Genomic DNA, 22,508 nt, shown 5'->3' with positions numbered 1-22,508 from the left:
TTGCCAATATCTGTGAAGAAAGATACTGTTTCTTTTGCTTCTCAACCAATGGCAGTTCCCTGTTCTTTGACATTCTTTCTTATTTGCATGAAAATAATAACTAGTAACATTATAAAAAGAGAGAACGGGCATGATCCTGTCAGACAAAGATAATTTGCTTAATCTTAACTACGCCTTTTAAACTGAGCAAGTGTTTGAAAAGTCACCTCCACAGAGTCTACGTAGTTCACCTGAAACATTAGTCCTCCATTTTGACTTCACGTTAAATGTGAATTTAAAAATAAATTGACGCCTGTGTACCAGATCCTGAGATTCCGATTTAATTTGTCTTGAGGGGAGCTATATAACACGTTTTGCAGTTTTCCAAATGACTCTAATACACAGCACAGGACCAATGGGGATGAGCTGACAGACTTTCCTCAGCACAGACCTTAGAACTTCGGACCACAGAAGCCCGTTTTCCACCTTGCAGAATTGTTGATGGGTTCCTACCTGGGGCTTCCTCTGGAATGTCCTCAATTCAATGGACTCTGGGTTCTGGGTGAGGCCAGAAAAGGCTCTGGGCAGGTTGTGCACCGAATCCACCTGAGCACAGTCCAGGTAGAGCTCTATGGAGCCAGCCCCTCTCTGCAAATTGCTCAGTCTCAGGAGAATCCTGTGGCGCCGCCCATCAGCCAGCTGCAAGTTGTTGAAGACCACCAGATGGATCTTCCCATCATTCTTCAGGTAACGGAGGATGGCTGCAGCCAAATACAAAGCCAAGATGCAGTGAGAGGAGGGACATGGCCCTTGGCGAGGTGACTGCGACTCATAGGGCTGGGCCACTGGAAAGAATGTAGTTTGTGACCACAAATACTGATTTACCACTTTTTGTGTTCCAGGTCCTTGGCATGGTGCAGCACTATCAGGTGACCTATCTTTGCCGTGAGGACATTTTTTGAGAATGGAAAAACACAGAAAGCAAGCAAATCCAAAAATGAATGGTACACTTTAATGACTAAAGAGAGTCTTTCCCCCATCAGAAAGTCAGATAAAGTTCATGTACATTGCTGAAGGCAGAGATTCACTAACTCACCAAGCACAAGTACCTCTGAGGACTTCAGGACGATGAGTGCTGTTCTCAGTTGCTTTAATTGTCTAGGCCAACCCTATGACACTGGAACAAGCATTGGAGCAGCAAGTGAAACGCAGACAAGGAGCTTGCTCAGGTCATCATGGGCAGGACTGAAATCACAGCCTCAGTGTGTGTGTTCCAGGGCAGGGCTAGGTCTTTGTGAGCACATTTCACACTGTGTTTCAGATGTAGCCTTGTCCTTCAGCAACCCATCCCCAACAGCCTAGCAAACAGACAATGAGCAGGACCTAATTGTCTGTTCCCAAATGCAAAGCCCTCTCTTTCTTATTCTATGCACCAACTAAAGGCTCATGGGACTCAGCCTTGCCTTTTCACCCCGTCACTGTCCTGAGTGTATCAGGACCTGAGTTACAACCTGCTCCTGAAAGGTGACATTTTGTGGGTGGAACCCTATGGGTGAGTTTTGCTAGAAAGACTAAAATGATTTGTTTCCAAAGTTTTGATGAACCTGCCAAGACACACACACACACACACACACACACACACACACAGAGAGAGAGAGAGAGAGAGAGAGAGAGAGAGAGAGAGAGAGAGAGAGAGAGAGGTGGGGGGGGGAGAGGGAGAGGGAGAGGGAGAGGGAGAGGGAGAGGGAGAGGGAGAGGGAGAGACAGAGAGAGAGATTTGTATATGCTTGGCCCGAGGATTTGCACTATTAAAAGGAGTGGCCTTGTTGGAGTGGGTTTGTCACTGTGGGAGTGTGGACTTTAAGACCCTCTGTCCTAGCTCCTTGGAAACCAGTCTTCTCCTAGCTGTCCTCAGAACAAGAGGTGTAACTCTCAGCCCCTCCAGCCCTATGTCTGCCTGGATGCTGCCATGCTCCCACCTTGATGATAACGGACTGAACCTCTGAACCTGTAAGCCAGACCTGATTGAATATTGTCCTTTGTAAGAATTGCCTTGGTCATGGTGTCTGTTCCCAGCAGTAAAACTCTAAGACAGAGACATACACACACACATACACACACAGAGAGAGAGAGAGAGAGAGAGAGAGAGAGAGAGAGAGAGAGAGAGAGAGAGAGAGAGAGAGGGAGAGAGAGACAGAGAGAGAGACAGAGAGACAGAGACAGAGAGACAGAAACAGAGACAGAGAGAGACAGAGAGAGATAGAGACAGAGACAGGGAGACAGAGAGAGAGATACAGAAAGACAAAGACATAGAGACAGAGACAGAGTGACACACACAGAGACACACACAGAGCTAAAGTTAAAGTAAAACTTTTTTTTTTTTTAAAAAGAATGTGCATTTCAGGGCAGAGTGGCTCAGCAGATATACATTCTTTTTCATTATTAATTTATTCTCTCATATATTACATCCTGACTGCAATTTCCCCTCCATCCTTTCCTCCCAATCCTTTCCCCTTACCTCCCTAACCCCCATCCACTCCTCATCTATTTCCTGTGAGAAAAGGGCAGGCCTCCCGTGGATGCCAACCAAGCATGACGTATCACGGTTCATTGAGACTAGGCACATCGCTTCATATTAAGGCTGCACGAGGCAACTCAGTAGGAGAAAAGGGGGTCTCCAAAGCAGACAAATGCATCAGAAAGAGCTCCTGCTCCCATTGTTGGGATTCCCACAAAACCACAGAGCTACACAACCACAGCATTGGTTGTACACTCCTGTTGCCAAAGCTAATGATCCACGTGGTCAGAGACGAGAACCAGCTGTTGAAATTATTTTCTAGTTTTGATAAGCACAGCTGATCTGCATGAATGACACATGACAAATGATGAAGTGTAGTAAAAGTGACAGAATGCTCGTTTAGAGATGTCTTTGTCAGTGAACACTCTGCACAGCATGCATGTCTAGAAAAAGTCGGGCTCCTTAAATACAAGTAAATCACAAGATGAGTCCTCGTGAAATCGACCCGGGGAGAGACAGGTGGCCTAGCGGTTGCGAGCATTCAGTTTTAGCTCCCAGCACCCACATGACAATTCACAACTCTCTGTAACACTAGTTTAGGGAGTCAATGCTTTTTTTTTTTGGACTTTGTGGTCACTAGGCATGCAAATAATACTCACATGCAGTTAAACACACACACAAAATAAAAATAAATCTTTTTTAAAAAAATAAAATGGTTTCATTTACAAAGAATAGAAAAATTCTTGGTACTCTATTCAATGAAAACCAAAAAGAAGTCATAAGAGTATCTTCATTCAGAAAAATCTATATACGTATGTATGCATAAATGCAAGTGTGAGTGTGTATATACATATACATACACATAAATATATACACACATATATATACACACATACACACATGCTATATGTGCATTGTAGAGGAAATTGTCAAGCCTAGTTGAAGAATTTCTGAGTGTTTAACGAGCATTTTTACCTTTTTGCTCATCTCCAGTGCCTAAGCTTTCTACATGAAATGTCTGTTACTTGTATATAAAAAATAAAATGGCGCCAGCAGGACGGTTCAGCTGGTGAAGGCTCATACTCCCAAGCTGACAACCTGAGTTCAATCCTCAAGACTTATGCTGTGGTGTGTGCACGTGTACATAGACACGGGAACATGCATAAGCACACACACACACACACACACACACTCACACACACACATACTCTCACACCACACACACACACTCACACACACACTCACACTCACATACACACACACTCTCTCTCTCTCTCTCTCTCTCTCTCACACACACACACACACACACACACACACACACACACACACACTTATATGAAAAACCAGACAGTGGAAGCTCGTGCACATATTTAAGTCTCTGATGCTGTTGATCTGTGTGATTTGTGGCAAGTAACCTGAAGTGTCTCCTTAGGTGACTCTTCAGCTGACTGGAAGCGCCAAGCCTGAGCTGCCACAGGCGCCAGCTAGCCAACAAACTAGTACGCTGTAGTGTGGCCAAAGAAAACGATATATTTTAAGGCTTTGCCCAAATGACACTTTCTAGGTTCATTTCCTCCCCCCTCCCCAAGTCTTCTAGCTTTGCTTTTCTATTTGGAAACCGTGAGAGGACAGGGACAGAACTGGCCTCGTGTTCTGTGACATACACACACCAGGAGGGGGTGTGACAGAACTTAACTTATGTCTGTGTGGCCACCACTATGTGCCTCCTGCCAGAAGAGAACTTGTAAGATGTGAACCTTCTACAGTAGCTCAGTGCTAGCTTCCTGAAGCTCTGGTAAGACTTGATATGAATAATAAACATGCGGGAAAAGACGGGACTGTGGCTGCAGAGCGCGCGTGAGGAGAGACTCTCCCTCTGTTCTCGTCACCTTCTCTCTTTCCTGCTGAGTTGGGGGAAATTATAGATGTTGAGTCACTTCCTCTGAGGAGAGAATGAAGATTTATTTCTCATCTTGGATGAAATAGGATCCTTGCCCTTTTATTTACTACTAACTGAATGGAGAATTAATTTAAAATAACGGCCCCAGGGCCTGGAAGCGGAGACATACAGTAACTAAGAGAAGGAGAAATTAAAAGCAAACCTAAGTGCCACTTGACTGTTTGAAACATCAATTACTTCACTACTCAGAGCAGCTTGTGAATACCTGGCCCTTTATGAGCCAATAAAAATACCACTTGTCTATTAAACTCGAATTAGGTCATGCACACTTTTAGCCAATACGCCATCTTCTAGTGAGGGCCGCAATTTCCCCTTCCTGGATTAACAGTTTAAGATAGATAGACATGCACTTGAGACACGTAATTAAAACAAACTCTAGCGTTTCTTCCCTCACACTAAGTTTTCTGTGGATTTCCAAGGAATCATCTTTTAGACACAGATCTTTCCAGAGCACATGGGTCAGGGTTTATTTTCATAACTGGAGAGCTGAGGTGAGTTTTATAGACGGTACCCTGTGAAATAGACGCTGTGAACATGAACTTTCAAAGAACAAATGACTGCATTGAAAACTTTCCACATGAATAAAAGCTGACAGAGCCACAAGTCTCTGTCCTCGGCCTCGCGACAAACCTGCCCGTGTGCCCGGACTCTCCAGAAGGAGAGCTGTGTTTCTGCCTCGTGTTTCTTGTGCATACACAGCAAAGTCTCCCAGATGACACAGTCCCTCAAGGGCTTAGGACTTTGACAAGGGGGCAGCAGGGAAGTTCACGGAAACTTTCACCGCGTCTGTTAGAAAAATTACCAAGTGCTCTGACATTTACTGTTCTTCGTTCTTGATCCAACGATTTTTGTTTCTCTTACGGCTTCCATTTTTCATTTTTTCTCTTTTATACCACATTCACACTTCACTGCCTCCATCCCTCTATGCTATGTCCTCTGAGCCCTCAGCCGACCCCAGAAGGCAGCCTGGGAAGTCAACTTTTCCTCATCAGTCAGAGACCCTTGGGCAGCCACCATGAGTTTTGTCTGTAGAGTCCTTGTAGCCTGCTGGGTGGGTGTCTCCTGACCTCGCCAGAAGCAGAGAGCACACAGACTTCCTCTTCTCAGAGTTCTGGGGATCCGGAAGCTAGCCCCTGATCCTGGAACACCACACCTCTGCCAGGTCAGCACTCTGGGGAAAGTTCCCCGGGCACAGTTCTGTTTCTCCAGCTGCAGCACAGTCAGCTCCCAAGTCAGCTAGGCGGTCCACCAATCCAGCCTGCTCATGCCTACAGATGCTTCTGTTGCAGCTGCCTCTGCCTCTATCTGCTGCCTCTCTGGTTCCTCTGCCTGACCCCTGGCTCACTCTCCCATCCTCGATCCTTTTTTGTACAGTTTGAGACTGGAGGACTGAGTGTCCTATAGGATTGTTCTGATTCAGTTCCTGACTGCTGATTTATTTACTAGTGTGGGTTTACTTATGGTTGTATAATTGTTTTGCACGGATGTATGCTATACACATGGCGCAGGCAGAGGTCTGAAGAGGAAATCCTCCAACTTAAGCTATAGGCAGTTGTGAGTGGCCAGTTGGGAATCAGATCCAGGACCTCTGCAAAGCCAAGTGCTCTTAACCTCTGAGCCATCTCTCCAGCCCAGTTCTTGCCTTTTTAAAGCAAGCAGATGAATTCGTCCAATAGCTCCCTAGTGGCTTCTGACTGATTCTAAACTCCTTATCCCAGGACAGGCCCCAACCTGATCATCACCTCAATTTCTTTCCACTCTGCCAACTCTATTTCCTCAGAATTCCTTGGTGTCTGAAGAGAACTGTACAGCCCTTTGATGGTGTCACTCACAATCACACCATTTTTTTTTTTTTAAATTGCGGAGGATTTTCCTCTCTAAGCTTAGCCTGTTTGTGTCCTTGACAGCCTGGGGCCTGATCTGATGGGTCAGAGCTACATTTGCCCATCTGTGTACCAGGTGATACAGGACCCAAACTGCTGAACCCAATTGGATGTCATCTTCGTGGCTGATAGGAAAACAAAGCCACCGAACCAAACCCTAGCGAGGAGGATTGAAGTTCCGCTATACTAGGAAGGCATTTTCAAAAAAGTGCTTTTGAAGAAATGGACCTTGGAGTAAGAATGTTATAGCATGCTGACTTTTAAAGTAATGAGGCAGGGTGCGAGCTTTAAAAACCTAGAAATGATAGTATTTTGTCTGCTCAGGAAGCAGAGTCGAGCGTGACTAGCCTGCAGCACTCAGGAGGGGGCAGACTAGCAACTGACTTTCCTCTCAGTTCTTTCAAGTCTCAGAGGAAAACCATCACTGTGAACTTGGGTCATCTTTTTAAGGTCATTATACATTTTTAAAATGCCTTCTTGCTATCAATGTCCTCTGTGGCGGAACTCTGGTTTGTCTTCGCTGATTCATTTTATGGGCTATGTACTGGGTCATGGTAACTTCTGTACTTCGGAGCGCCGTATGTAAGTAAATCACCAAATAGCTTTTCACTAATAACTCTCTGGGTGACTGTGGTAAACGTAGCCTGTTTCAAAATGTTCTTCTAACGGTTTTCACATAAGCAAGGTTTTCAGAGGCTGGGTAGAGGGAGAATGGGAGGCTTGCCAGCTGTGCACAAGGGAGTTATTTTAAACGGTTATCGTCATGGTGCACAACATGCTTTCACTGGTGAAGCTGTGAGGAGCACAAAATCCAAGGGTCGTGTTCTAAGGACAAAGTCATGTCCTCAGCACCCCGGGGGCTTTCCTAGCTTTTACACAATCTCAGAATATTAGCAGGACAAGTCGTCATCTTAATAGCGCTCTTCACAAATCCCTTCGATGCCAGTGCAGCTGCCATCAGCGTGGTCTGGCCACAGGGAACTCATTAACTCTCGGAAAGATGTGTGTAGCTTTGAGATATCTCGCCACGGTTTTCCTAGTACAGGGCGAGCATCTGTCTCCTCCGAGTCCCACCGATGGGTTCCAATCTTGCTTTGCAGAGCTGGAACAGATCTAGCCTGATCCGCATGTCAAACAATTTCCTTTAAACATTCTCACATCTCTCCTGTCTTTTGGCTGGCCTTTTTATTTTTCTAGTTCCTTTAACTTTTCAACTTGGATGTGATTTAATAAAAAGTGTGTGTGTGTGTGTGATGCTTCTCTTCTTGAGGTAGGCTCTGGTTCACAGCATCCAAGATGAGAAGCAGTGGTGTGGATGCGGCTTGGACAGTGGAGGGTACAGTGGGACTACGAACCAAGCAGCCCTACACCAAATATACATTCAAAGTACTAAAGACTTAGAGCCTTTTAAAAATAGTTAGAGGACTAGATGTCTCAGAGCGCTGGCTTCTCGTTCATAGCCTAGCTCGATTCCCAGCACCCACAAGGCAGGTCACAAGCATCTGAAACTCTAGTTCCAGAGAACCCATCTTCTTCTGGCCTCCATGGGTACCAGACACACATATTGTGCACAGACACATACATGGTGCATAGATATGCATGCAAGCAAAATTCCCACATGCATAAAATAAGAAAGAAAAACATTAAAAGCAGACCTTTCATTCAGCAAGTAGTTTTGCACCTCTACTCTGCATCCAGCAAGGTGTTCAACACTGGTTCTCAGTGCTGTTAACGAGACTCTTGGCCATCTCTCTTACATCTTGCACTAGCAATTCCCTTTCTTTCCTAGAGAACAGATACACACTTGTACTTATCCAGTTTCATCTGATTGACTGTGGCCCGCTGTGCCACCTTGCAAACGTCGATGGCATTCCGCGTGCTCAATTCTGCTCCCTTGCTTTGTGATAATTGTAAACACAACACTACCGTCACTTCAGGCGCTATGTTGGTTCTTGGTTTATCTAATCCTGGTTGTCTTCTGGCATTTCGTTTTTACATCATTTGGAAAGGCAAAAGAGATACTTCAAGAAATTTTGCTGAAGTCAAGATATGTTAAAACCTACTTGAGCCTTCACCTTGGAAATTATTGTAAATAGAGAAAGCTCGTTGTGTCTTATTCTTAGTAGTCCTGTTTTATGTTTAGAAATCCTAGATTTCTTTTCCAGGTGATCCTAAAATACATGAATGATGATGATGATAACAATAATGATAATAATATAAACTTTGTGGATTTGATCTAAAGTTCATCTTTCTAAGGCTTTCAGAATCTACTGAATCTCAGAATCTCTAGAGAGATTACGTGCCAATCTGTTTTCTGTGACTTTCAAATGTTGCCAACAGTGGCTATGCTATTGTTTTCTTTTTTCTCTTTTGAAATTTTTTTTTATTAAATATTTTCTTTATTTACATTTCAAATGTTATTATCCCCTTTCCTGGTTCCCCTCCACAACCCTCTAGCCCATCCCCCTCCTCCTGCTTCTGTGAGGGTGTTTCCCCCACCTACCCACCCACTCCTGCTTCCCTGTCCTGGCATTTCCAACACTGGGGCAATGAGCCTTCATAGGACCAAGGGCCTCCCCTCCCATTGCTGTCCAACAAGGCCATCCTCTGCTACATATGTAGCTGGAGCCATGGGTCCCTCCATGTGTACTCTTTGGTTGGTGGTTTAGACCCTGGGAGCTCTGAGGGGTCTGGTTGGTTGATATTGTTGTTCCTCCTGTGGTGCTGCAAACCCCTTCGACCCCTTCAGCCCCTTCTCTAGCTTCTCCGTTGGGGACTCTGTGCTCAGTGCATTGGTTGGCTGTGAGCATCTGCCTCTGTCTTTGTCAGGCTCTGGCAGAGTCTCTCAGGAGACAGCTGTATCAGGCTCGCTATTACTTCCTTTACCGAATCCCCCAGTCTATAATCCACCCGGGCATGGACAGCTATGTCCACTCACAGAAGTGTTAGTCTGGTTTGGACTAAGCACACACACATATTCTGAGTCCCCACTGTCTTCTCAACTCTATCAGCACCCTTAATACTTAGCATTTTCCAGATTCATGAATTTTGGTTCTGTTTTTCAACTCATTTAGTTTAAACAGGGCTAATCTGTGTGACCATCAGAACAGAACTCTGTATTGGATACCGGTGGGGCCATCCGTGGTGCATAACTAAGGCAGTGGTCCCCCATTTCCTTGAACCTTTTGTTGGTTGGTTGGTGGTGCTGGGGATGAGCCCAGACTAAGAAAGTACCCACCACTGAACTTCACCGCCAACCCTCTCTTTCACTTTTTTTTTTTTTTTGAGACACAGTTTCACTAAATTGCCCAGGCTAGCCTTGGGCTCACTCTGTAGACCACGCTGGCTTCAAACATTTGATCCTCCTGTCTCAGCTTAGAGAACATCTGATATTGTTGATATGCACCAGCTTGTCCAGTTTGATGTTACTGTTGTGTAGTTTTTGTTTGCCTTTAACCTGTCTTGACTGTTTGAAGAACTTTTCTTTTGCTGGGTAAGACAGAAGCAAAAGAGTCAACTTCAGCTAGCCTCAGACATCTGTTAGAACTGCATCACGTGTTCCTGACAGTGGGCTTACTTATTCCTTCTCTCTCTTCATTCAAACACAGCACAAATATTCCCTTTATTCTCCATCATGCAAATTAAGAACATCAACTCAATTAGATGTTAGCCTTTTTCATTCTATTTTTATAGTTTTGGAAAGGTTTTAAAAAATCTTTCACCTTTTGCATGTGACCATGCTAAAACTGAGCTTGGGCATGTTTTGAAATGTAAAAGGCAAGTGTTAGGCCTTTCTGATATGGTGATGAGTCTGGGGTATTTATTCTGAGTTTGAGACCTCCCACTTACCCCTATTCATTTCTAAAGCTCCTCTACCTCACCCAAGCTATCGTGGTTTTTAGCCTGTAGGGTTCAGAACTGTTACCCTGAGCCACTGGTTACTTCCTTTGGCTAAAGAGTATGGCTCACTCTAGACATGGTAGCAACTTCCTGGGGTGCCCTTCATTTCAATGTCACCAAGTTGGTCTTGGTGGCAACCAAATGAAGACCAAGGGAACAATTCTTTCCATTGTTTTACTCTCAAAGGCAAAGTTACCAGCAAAACAGACATGGCTAAATAACAGATATCCATCCATCCATTTAAGATCCTGAGGTTTTTGGTTGAACCCCATAAGCTAATGTGATCTCACTCTGACTATCATCACCCTCACTGTAGAGATGATAACTGTGATGACAGACTCACAGATGTACTCATGGTGACCAGCTGACAGGACTTTCAACTGGGACTCAAATCTGGGAGGGTAACAAGAAAGTTGTCTCCATGCCAGAGACTAGAAAGGCTCCAAACATGCCCAACCACATGGTTTCTGCAAATAAGCATTTATATGAAGATTGTACTACCTGAGTTACTAAGAATTTGACAGGTATTTGTACCAGAAACACAACCTATATCCTCTTGTCTGCAAAAGTTCTCCAACATGGATTCATTAAAAGATTTCTTTCAAACAATTTACATGTACCAGACACTATAATTCCATAATTCACACAAAATGGTATGTCACTGTCAATGTTATTCAATTCGCACATACGGAATCTGTTTCCTGTGGGGTCCTGCTGTAGTCCCTACAAAGTGTTGTGGTGGTACAAAAACACAGTGAGGGGTATCTTGCCCCTGCTGAGAAAGAGCTCATAACCTCCTGGAGGGACTTGTAAGCAATTCAAGTACTAAGCAAAGTACAATTAGTACCCCGTTGGTTAGAAAGCATAAAGCCGTATAAAGAAAACCGAGATGGAGATTAGAGGGCTCTTCAGGGTGCGGGGCTTTGGTATTTGGAGATGGCACTGGACATGTAATGGGGGAGAACAGCAGGCGAGTAGGAAGGGAAAGAGAAAGACAGACAGCATGAGTGGGCCCGGAGAGGACTGCTCTGAGGCAAGGCTGCGGAGAAGGCCACAGTGAGGCACGACTGGGGAAGCACGGTGAGGGCTATGCTGTAGAACCTGAAAAGGTGAGGCAATTGCACTTTATACATATGGGACTGGGGGACACTGCAGGTCTCTGCATGGGTGTACCTTGACTGAGACTGTTTTGTGAGTAGTAATGAAACGGCAGTGGATGGGGTGACGTAGAGATGGGGAGACGGAAGCAGAGAGCTCACTGGTCATCATGGCTCACACTTGAGTTTATTCCTGGAGCTCCCCGAGGGTCGGAGGGCCGGAGTCTGTTCTCCAACACCATCTTTGCTGTTCTCTTCCAGACCCCATCTGAAGCTTGCTCGGGTCAGTTAACAGGGGAGGTGGGCTTTGATTCCTACTCAGGTTTGTTTAGTCGGTAGAAGTGCATTTGGATTGCTTCTGACTGTGGGATTTTTTTTTTTTTCTGCAGACTAGCTGAAGGGAAACCAGCTGAGCCTTGGTCAGGTGAGGGATGCCTGGGAACTGCTGTGCAGGGAGTCAATTCTCTCAGGGCTCTGTAAACTAAGTCAGTGAGACTACCATTAAACGCTTCAATAAGAAGTCACAACCTCACACCACCTCTTCTCCATGGACCTGGAAACTCACTGACTCTCCCCCACTGTGCAGTTCAACATGGCTGCCACGCCTTCCTGCAGTGTTGGATCTGGTAGAGACAGCAAACACGTGTGCTTTCCCTGTTTTCCTAGAGAGACTGCTCGGCGTGAAGTGTTCAACTCTCCAAGCATTAATAGTCGTATGACTTCTCTTTACTCTCTGAGAACTCTCATTTCTGGGTTCTTCCAGAACTCTTTTTGACGCTCATACTTTTTTTTCTAAGAATCACATATTTCCCTAACAAGCTGAAGGGCGAGGAAGTGGGTTGGTTAGCTCTCCATTGCTATGACAAAATGCCTGGGACCGATAACTTAAAAGAAGGAAGTTTATTTTGGCTCACATCTGCAGAGGTGCACGGGTGGAGGACCATGATGTGGAACATGAGGAGGAGTGAAAATTGATCACCTTATGGCAGGAGAGAGGAAGAGAAAGAGAGGGAGAGGGAGAGGGAGAGGGAGAGGGAGAGGGAGGGGGAGAGGGAGAGGGAGAGGGAGAGGGAGGGGGAGAGGGAGAGGGAGAGGTCCAGGGTCCCCAGTCCCTCCAAGGGTACACTCTCAGTAACCCAACTTCCTTAGCCGCATGCAGTATTCTTCCAGTGGCACAAGGCCTTAGCGCATGGACTTTAAAGGACCATTTAAACCATAAGAGGAGGTTGGTGTGGAGCTTCTTGGTACAATGCTTGCCTTTGGTACACAAAACCTTAGGGTCTATCTCCAGCAGTGGAAAACAACTAAGTGAACAAAAAAGGTTTTAATCAACTATCTCTTCTCTCCCCTGAAAGGTTGATCGTCTGGAACTTACAGCTGCATGGCCTTGCTAACTTCTCTTTGGAGCTTTGAACAGTCGCAAGCCCCTCACTCATTTCTCTACACGCCATGGCTCTAGTGTCACTTTGGCTTTGAGAGTAAAGGGGATGAGTCAGTGCAGTAGAGATTGCTTCCTGTGTTCACGACGGTCCACACAGACTGACCACCTCAGAAACAGACGGCGAGACACAGTGAGTGAGAATCACTAGGAGCAGCTTTTCATTCTGCTGAATGAAATTCATTTATGCTGAATTGGGCAGGAACAAAAGTCTTTCCAATGCATCTGACATAGCTGAAATCTCAGCAACTAATTCAAGAGATGTGAAGAAAATGGGGCTGCTGTCTCATGGAGGTGGGGTGTGGGTAAGTTACCCCTCAGCATGGAAGGGAACAGAAAAGGAGCGGGAAGTGTTGACCTATCTGCTCAGTATGGCCCAGACTCTGCTACCCGAGACTCACCCAGGGACAGACCAAGAAAGCCATAGGAGATGAGTAAGAGGCGAGAAGAGGGGATAAGAAAGGTTTCAGCCACTCCTCTCTGGTTTTAAACTCTACCATTCTGTGCAAACAAAGGCTTTCCTCTCTCAGCCTGCAGACCTCAGGTTTGAGTATGAGGTCATCTAAGAGCCTTGCAGAAACTAGGAAGCGTGTACTTTATAAAGCAGTTGAGATATAAAGCCCAGGATCTCTTGTTTCAGAAAGGCATGAAGAAGAAAAATATGTATCTGTCACATTCCTTAGTAAACAGGAACTGGTGTTGTCCCCAGGGCATGGATGGGGGTGACGAGGGTGAACCCGTGACCTTTTTCATTGGGAGCCTCTTCTCAGAGCAGATAGTTATTCCCTTTGACAGTAAAACAGAGGACAGATAACAGTAGGAGTCTATGTGCTCAAGGTGAATCAGGCTGAGGCCTGTTCATTCTGCCCTGCTGCGTGGGGTGTGTGGTCTCCTGGAAGGGCTACGCTGTGAGTCACGTCATCTCGCCATGGCTTCCAAGGGAACAGAAGAAGAGGGAAGTGGTCTCACACTCATCCATCCAAGTCTTCATCCTCGGTGTGATAGCATTTGGAGGAGAGACTTTGGGAGTTAGTGAGCTGAGCCTGAGTCCAGAGGGTGGAACCCTCTCTATAGGATTTGTGCAATTATACAGGGAGACAGAGCACACGCCGCCTCCACATTGTGGGGATACAATGAGAAGATGACTGTGTAAGGCAAGCACCGCGCCTACTAGGAACCTGGTATAGACCTGGGCATAGTCTACAGTCTTGCCAGTCTCTAGAACTATGAGAAATCAATGTCTGTTGTTAAGATTACATAATGTACACACTGATATAGCCGAGGACGATAAAGGCAATGTGTAATCATCCTGGTTCATCCTTTTTGAACTGGTTCCAGAATTCAGAATAACACCAGGGAGGAGCCTTGTCAGAAGGCATCTTGTAGTGAAAGAGAGAACAGAAACAATGCAAGAGTCAAAGGAAGGGGTGGAGCGTAATGGAATGTTATCATGCGGCATGGTAGGGTCGCTGTATTTTTACATTCTCAAGTAGCTGTGATGGTGATTACTTGACTAAGATCTTCACAAGACTGGGCCTGTCAATATTCTGTCATAAGTTTGCAAGGATCCAATGTTTCCTACAGATCTATGCATGGTCAGATCTAATAGTGGCTGGCGGGAACAGGGAGATGGCTTCTTCAGTGGTGTAGCCACCAGCAGTTACGTGGTGTTTCTCTAAATAATCCCATCACCTGTGCTGCTGTAACTAATTTAACTAATGTAATTTAATTCCAATTAAATGGGTTGGCTTACAATAAACAAACAAACCAACCCCTCAAAATATGGAAGCAGAGGATTGGTTCAAGAGCTGGAACTAATGGGACAAGGGAGGGCATTGCTGCAATGGTGAATTCAATGAAAACACATTCCATGCATGTATGTTAACGCCATAGTGAATCCTACTGTTCGTGTAATATGGTAATGAAAGACATATTGGCTACAGGCAATTCTTCGTTTCTCTGTCTCAACTTCCTTCATACAGGCAAGCGTCCAGTAAGAAGAACATGGCATCCGAAGGGAAACAAGCAATGGAAAGAAAACCCCTGCATCCGGACCAGCGTGGAAACCCCACGGCCCACTTACCTTTGTTCAGCCGACCCATCACAGTGAATTCAAAGTATTTGCTGTTGTCACTCGAGGAATAGAGGCCGAAGATGGTGGCGGAGCTTTTACTCTGCAGTTTGAAGGTAGAGATGATGTAGAGGTCCTGCAGGGCGGGGTCTGTCAGGACTGGCTGCAGGGCACTGGGGTTCAGCCTCTGGCTGGAGGACGGCAGAAGATCAAAGACTAGAGAGACAGAAGGAAGTGCATGGTCACTGGAGGCTAACCTGGGGCAGACACGTTTTGCTGTTGTTGTTAATTGGTGGGGGAGCATTTGACAATAAGCCACAAAACAGTGTGGGCTGATCTCCACCCCCCCACACACACACTTTGACAAATTCACCAGTTCTTCCTGTCTTTAATAGTGGCTGGACATTTGAAGCAGAAGAAATACAGTACAGTATTTGTGACTTGCTATAGCCCTGAAGAGAACTCTTATATCTGCAAACACAAAACTGGATTTGGCTGAACAAGTGGCTCTGAAAATGTCCACTAGAAAAAGTCTGAGAGCTTGTAGTGTTTTTCGGTATTTCTGTTAAAAGAAAAATCCCATCAAGAAAACGAAACAGAGTGATGTGTGTGGCTTATTTGACTCAAATGTATCCAGAGGGACAGGGATGGTTGCAAGGGTCAAATTCGGCTTTTGTATAGCCATGGATTGTTTCCCATCGTGAGGCAGCACTTTCTGAGAAACGCTTCCTGAGACGCACTGACCTGGGAAGTGTGTCCAGGACCACTGAATGCCCACCATCGAAGCTGACAGGGATGGCACTGACACAGTGATGACACAGCAGGTGCTTACTGAGGTACACAGATAGTGCTTGAACACTTCCCTGGCTGGCCAGGAACTTCAGCACCTACGGTTATCTCTTGTCTACAATAGTCTGATTGCTAAAGGGGTGACACTGATGACCGAACAGAGAGCTCTTACAAACCGGAAAGATGATAAGCATCCTAACAGAAAAATAGGCCATTTACAGAAAAAGAACCACAAATGGCTAACAGGTATATAAATAAGTGTTCATATGCCCATTTAGTTAGTAATGACAGAATTGCTAACTTAAATAACACTATTTTTGCTATCAAATGGGGAAAAGTAAAAATACAGTAATACCTAACACTGCGGGTGAGAGTTCAAGGTATTTTTTTACATGTCCTGCTCAGTAAGATTTAAATTAGCAAAAATTCTCTTTTTTCAGTAGTGGGGATTGAACCAGAGCCTATGCTGTCTAGCCTCCCGACCACTGTGCCAAGTCTTTAGGTCAAATCAGTATAAACATTCCGAAGGTCATTTAAATAACAGTATCAAAGACTCTGAAACACATGTCTCTTGACCTGGCAAGTCTACTTTAAAAATGTATTGGAAGGAAATGATAGATAAGAGACTTTGGTACAATATTTACCATCACTTGTGATCCTACAGATTCTCTTCAGTTATGGTGAAACTAGAAACTGGGAATATGGAAGCACTGTAGCCTGAATACTTTACAATTAAAGCAACAACTCGTGCCAGGCCAAGTCATCCATCACTTCAATTGTCTAATTTGATGTCTAATCTATGATATCAGAATACCAGTGACAAACTGAGTGTGCTACACTACAAAACAGACTAAATTAATTTTGGTCCATGTTTTTGAAATGTAGTGAAATGCATACAGATATAGAAAAATGTTCATGATAAAGATTTATATATATATATATATATATATACATATATATATATATATAACATGCTTTGTTTAGTGATTTATTTGTTTAGACAAAGATTGAAACAAAAGTTGATTCAATAACATCTTTACATTAACAGTAGATATTTCTAGGTTGTATAAGGCTTTTTTGTTTATTTTCTGGCAATTGTGGTTAATTTTTGTTTTTATAATGAACAAGTATTGATTTCTACTAAAAAATGAATAAAAGTTTTAAGGCAAACAGGAAAAACGGTAGTTACTCGAGAATGTCTACTTTTTTAAACAGATAATTTATTTCCAAACTGCATCTCTGCTGTTTCTTCCCCCAGAAACCTTCACATAATAGTGATTTTAATACTAGACGAGTTGAAAAGCAAAATATCTCACGCATCCTTCCAGTACCCCACATTCTCAAGCTACAAAAACAGGTTTTTAACTTCTAAAGAATTGAAAATGTATCATTCCTACCAGTGGGGGATAAGGTCGGATAAAGTGGTGTGTTTCAAAACTCTGTTCTAGATGAAGCACCTTTAAGAAACAGACGTAAATTCAGAGTTTGAGAACTGTCTTCCAAACTGCACTCGGGATGCTTCTTCGCACAGGCTCCAACTTTGCTCAGGCCTGTGGTCTAGCTGGCTCTACATGAGAATTTCAGCCGGCCTGGCTCCTCATCTGAGTCATTCGCTGCTCTCCAGAGGCTGAGCTTGGTTAGCAAGCGATGACTTTAGAGAGTGTCTTGAGGAAATAAGATGCTACCATCCCCATCACTGCCATTACAGTTCCGTGACAGGACCAGGGTCCGAGCAATGAGCCTCCAGTGTTAGAGGTGAAATTACTGCTGCGGAGGAGCATGGGAACCGAACGCCTGCTAATTTAGGTCTAGCAGCTTGGCTCAGAGGGAGGAGGAGATAAGAGAATCAAATCGGCTGGGCTGCTGATTGCCGACTTGATAACTCTATAAAAGAATCTACCAGACACCTAACTTAATCAGATTGTCTACAGAAACTAAGTTAACAGGATAAGTTAGGTTATGTCACTTGAACGCAGGTCTCCACAGAACTGTCAGGTCTAAGAAGCAGAATCCATACCTAACCTATATCACCACGCTGTGTGCTCTAATGTCAAGATTTTATATAACAGAAAATATTATATAACAGAAAATAACCCCTGGACTGTTGTGTGCAATCGGTGGCCACTGTGGTGGCAGGAGGGGACATAGGCTGCCTGCCCCAGAATGCTCTGCTCAGCTTTGGGAAGGAAACATTTCACTCCTGTGCTTCTTCTAGTTTTCCTCATTCTCTGTCCATAGTAAAACAACCCCGGCACCCAGTGTCAAGAGGAAGGCCAATGTGCACAGCCCGTCAGAGCCCCGAGATCCTTCCTGGCTGCAGTAATTGCTTCCTTGTGGTCTTTATACGATTTTTTTTCTCTTAACTTTAAGTGCTTTCTACCTGAAAATAATTTCAACTCCCTGTCAAATATTGAATTTTTTTTAACCACTTCACAGAAGAAGATCAATTTCTGAAGAGACTCAAGTAATCAAACTAAGTCTAGGGGAGGGGGGAGTTAGTCTTTGAGTATAAGGAGAGGCCCAGGAAGCCCGGGGTGAAGGGGTGAACTAAAGCAGTTTTGCTCAGGGCTGCCACTTGGTGCCAGGGTGTCCCTGAGACAAGGGACTGGAGGGGGCAGACACTGGTCTGCAGACGACTAGGGTTTCATTCCCTGACAGAGGATCAAGGACCCTGTGGCAACATTCTGCAATGAATGATGAAAATAAGTTTGCACTCCTTCCACACTATAGTTGAAGGAATTGGTCCCGTGTTTGGGTAATGGGATTGAAGAAAATTCTAGACTTTCATCATCACTTTCTATAAAGATGTACTTCCATCCAGCTCCCAGAGGAACAGAGGTGCATGGCGAGGCAGCTGGAGCCCAGGCAGAGCAGTGAGCACAAAACTGGCCCCTCTAGGTGATCTCAGGACAGCGGCAGTGGGCTGAGTGCAGAGGGGACCAGGGGACCAGGGGAGGCCACTTACCCTGGGGTGTGGCCTGGCTGCCGGTTCGCTGCCACGGCTGCAGGACCAGGTGCAGCAGGAGGAAGGTGGCCGCGCGTGGGGCCGGCATGGTGACTCTTCTGCTCCCGAAGGAAGGGTTGTGCAGGCGACAGCGTCCGCGTGGCTCTGCCTGGGTAGGGCGCTGTCCGCTGGCCTCGGGCGGTGAGCGTGCAGGTGGCCGGCAGGGCTGTGCGCAGCCGTCGGAGGGGCGCTGGCTGCTGGGTTCCGCGGCCGCAGCCCCGCGCTTTATGGTCCAGCCGCCCGGGGGGGGGGTGCGGGGGAGGACGGAGTCAGGGCGGCCCCCTTGGCCAGGATCCCCCATTTGCCAGGAAGAGCGGGGGCGGCGGGAACCGGGAGCGGGGGCCACCGAGGGAAACGCTGGTGTGGAGACCAGACGGAATGGAATGAGGTGGACAGTGGGAAAGGGTGGGTGGACACAGGAGTGTGCTGAGGAAGGGAGGGATTTGAGAGAGGACAGGGCGCAGAGGATGGGCAGAGAGGGCCACAGTGGAGGAGGCCAGCGTTCTGGTCCCCCAGCTTTGAGATCCTCTATTCTTTCCCATCTTATTTTTCCTGTTTTCTAGAGAGACATCACTTGGACGTGTCTCTAAAGTCTCCGATTGCTTTCCCAACTGGTCTTGACTGCTGACTCCCCCACCGTACTGCTTCCTGTAGTCCAGCGAGCAAGGGTTTGTGTATTTCTACAAGCCTTTCTTGAAAAACTGAAATGATGAATTTTTTTCCCCACCAAGTTTTAAGACACAAACAGTGATAAGTGGAAAGTTTTTTGTTTTTTTTTTTTGTTGGGGGCTGGGGTTGGAAATACAAACATTTCAAGGTATCCATGCAGACAGTGAGGCAGAAATGGAGACGTGGAGTCTCACGGATGATTTACTCCAGTCTGCAAAGGGGCCGTGTACCCACCTCAGCTCTCTAAAGGTTCCGTTTGAAGGTATGGGGGTAGGAAGACAAATCAGGGGCACCGGAGTGGCCCCTCTTCCTCCCAGGCAGAGCTCTCAGGGATGGCATGGATTAGCTAAAGGGAAAAACAGTTGAAAAGCCGTAGTAAAAATATTCCCCGTGTGACAATCTCCACCAATGCAGAGGGCTCTTCAGAGGATTTCTAGACCTATCTCATTTGTCTCAAAGAATTCCATTTGTAGAAGCTATCTACCACCAGCTGGGTAGTTCACCCTCCATTCTAGCTCCAAATTTGCCAGAGCAATCCCTCTCCACTTCTGATTGTGTTTACAGCTAATAAGCTGGAGATCTGAGCTGTCCTCTTGGCAGTCTTCTCTTTGGGGTCTAATAAAGGCCTCTCTGGGCTTTCTGTAATGTTGTTTATCTAGTGCATTAGATGGAAGGAGTCACCATGTGCCTACCAATTAAAACTGAAAACTCACGAAAGAGGCAGGTATGTGTACCTATGCAATACAACTGCAAATAATGAGATGGGTCAGACTTTGGAATATTTTCTTCAGGTTTCCAATCTGTGTCTTAGCGTTAGAGGGGTCGAGGGCTCCAGGCCCCCTTTTCTTTTTATTCGATATATTCTTTATTTACATTTCAAATGATTTCCCCTTTTCTGGCTCCCCACTCCCAGAAAGTCCCATAAGCCCTTTCCCCCCCTTTAAGCAAAATGGCTCTGCTTCAAATGCTCTATATGACTCACTCAGAGTGAGTTTTCCTTGAAGCGAGTATATGAAAAATTTATGAGTTTGAAAGCCAACATTTAGCTGGATGAGTGCATTAGAATCTTCTTCAGGAGGTTTACACACACACACACACACACACACACACATGCAATGCACACAAAAACACACACACAAAATTAGGTGATTAGGTGACTACAGGACACTCAAAGTCTAAAACCACGTGTTCTTATAATGATACATGGATGCAATCCCAAGGACTCAGAGAGCTTTGCAGAGGCAGGAGAATTAGGAGTTTGAAGTCAGCCTGGGCTACAGAGTGAATTCAAGGCTAGCATGTGTTATATAGTGATACTCTGCCACTGTCCCCCCAAAAAGCAAAGGGAGCAATTGTTATACTGCCTCACACCACAGCTTTCTCTGACCACTCCCTAAGTGAGCCAATGAGCAAGGATTCCACTGTCCTGGGGGGGGTTGTTCAGTGTGTCACACGTTGCTGTCTCCTCACACGTCAAATGCCACGCCTCCACAGGCTGCCAGGAGTCTGGATAACGTGGGGAACAAGGGAACCCTGAGAAGGTAGGCGATAGAGACGAGAGTACTTCCATCTCTCTGACCCACGACTGCACCTTCAGTGTGATCCTGTAGCTCTGATCCACCATAGACCTAGCTTGTATCCTGGGGCTGTTTCCTCTCCAGCCATTGCCCCAGGGTTCCCTGTTTGACGTCTCCATTCTTCATTGATGAAGCATTTTTCTATACTAACTTTTTCCTACTTGAAATATCTTGGGCACTTTCTGCTTTTTTCTCATGTGAGTAAGACAAAACTGTACGTTATTAGGAGGTTGGTACTGTTTGGCTTGGCTTGTTTTATAACGTCACTGTTTAGCTGTCTTAGAAATCTCTTATTCCTAGCAGGCTCCTAGGAGAAGCGCTTGCCCATGAGAGCATCAGTCCATCCTGACTGACCTTGACCAGGAGGATAATGGAGACATGAAAGAATCAAAGGACTTCCTCCTAGCCTGTCTAAGTTATCTAGGGTTGCGTTTAGAGAGCATGCACTTTCAGAAAGCTAAGCACTGAGGAGTCTTGAGAAGTTTCTCTTCAAGTCGTCATACTCAAAAGGAAGCACGATTATAATAAAATGTATTAAGGAAACCGTCTATGGCAGAGGCACGCCTGCTGCTACATCGTGGCTGGTAGGCAGGTGGGCACCATGGTGGCGAGCAAGTGTGTGCTGAAGAAGTGGGGGAGAAAGGGAAGCAGAATGGCACGGCCTGATGTGAGTAGCCTGCTCAGTCACCAGAGGCCATGGTGACCCGAGGCCATGGCGACATCCTGGGGCTGGGCTGCCGTCCGGGGCCTTGTTAATGTCCAAGGGCAGCATAGAGCTGGCCATACCCCTCCCCTGGGTATCATGAGAGATCTGGCCCTGGTGACATGGGTGCAGGAGAGCCGGTCCTGCCCTTTGGCGCCTGCTGTAGGCAGAGGGATGGAACCGCTCCTCGCCTGGGCAAAGCAGGAGAACTGGCCCTGGTTGTGTGGACACAGGAAGGCTGGTGGACCCAACGACTCAGCTACCACCTAGGCCCAGGGTTTTGAATTGGCCCAGCCCAACATGGACCCCATATGTGAACTACTGGAGTGGGTGAGGGGGCCAGTCCTATAGATCCAAAGCTGCAGGATCGCCATGACACAGGGCAACAACGGGATATCCTAGAGGAGTCCCTGTGAGGATCCAGCATTGATAGTGTAGTGGAGGAGAGCGGCCTTGGACCAGACCAGTGACTCATTGTAATGTACATGTGCAAGTAAAGCGACACACCAAAAGGATGTGCTGTAGGACACACGGTGACTCTCAGTGTCCACGGCGAGATAGTTTATTTATTTTATATTTATCTTTTATTTTCTTTTGGAAGAAAGGTTGCAAGGACAGAAGGTAGATATGGAGGGACAAGGAGATGAGTGGGATTGGGGTGCATGCTGTGAGATTCCCAAAGAATCAACAAAAAGATTTTTTAAAAGTGGCAAAGAAGGCAAAAGAGACAATCAGTTTCTTGCCTAGGTTTCTTTGTTAAGATAGTCATGGTTCCAAAGTGGATCCAAGACCTCAGTGTAACACTGGAAACTGCCAGTAAACATCAGTAAAAGCTCTTCAAGATACAGGCAGGGATTTGTCCCCACGGACAAAGGCGATGGCTTGGCATTCAAAAGCTACTGCAAAGCAAAGCAAGCAAC

At 45.8% G+C, this 22,508-nt stretch overlaps 1 protein-coding gene across 1 annotated transcript in view; it reads right to left on the bottom strand.

The window, feature by feature from the left end:
- Positions 1-18,971, bottom strand: part of Thbs4 (thrombospondin 4) — a 46,615-nt gene extending 27,644 nt beyond the window's left edge. Inside the window, exons 1-3 of the mRNA XM_052159879.1 lie at positions 18,601-18,971; positions 14,859-15,062; positions 493-740 (exon numbers count right to left, since the gene is read on the bottom strand). Coding sequence (XP_052015839.1) covers positions 493-740; positions 14,859-15,062; positions 18,601-18,940 — 792 coding nt within the window. The 5' untranslated portion in view covers positions 18,941-18,971. The remainder of the gene's footprint in view (positions 1-492; positions 741-14,858; positions 15,063-18,600) is intronic.
- Between the last annotated feature and the right edge of the window lie 3,537 nt (positions 18,972-22,508).

This window comes from Apodemus sylvaticus, chromosome 16 (assembly GCF_947179515.1).
Source record: "Apodemus sylvaticus chromosome 16, mApoSyl1.1, whole genome shotgun sequence".
In the NCBI taxonomy this organism is placed as follows: domain Eukaryota; kingdom Metazoa; phylum Chordata; class Mammalia; order Rodentia; family Muridae; genus Apodemus; species Apodemus sylvaticus.
Note: the sequence above shows the minus strand (reverse complement) of the source record. Positions and strands in the feature narration are given on the sequence as shown.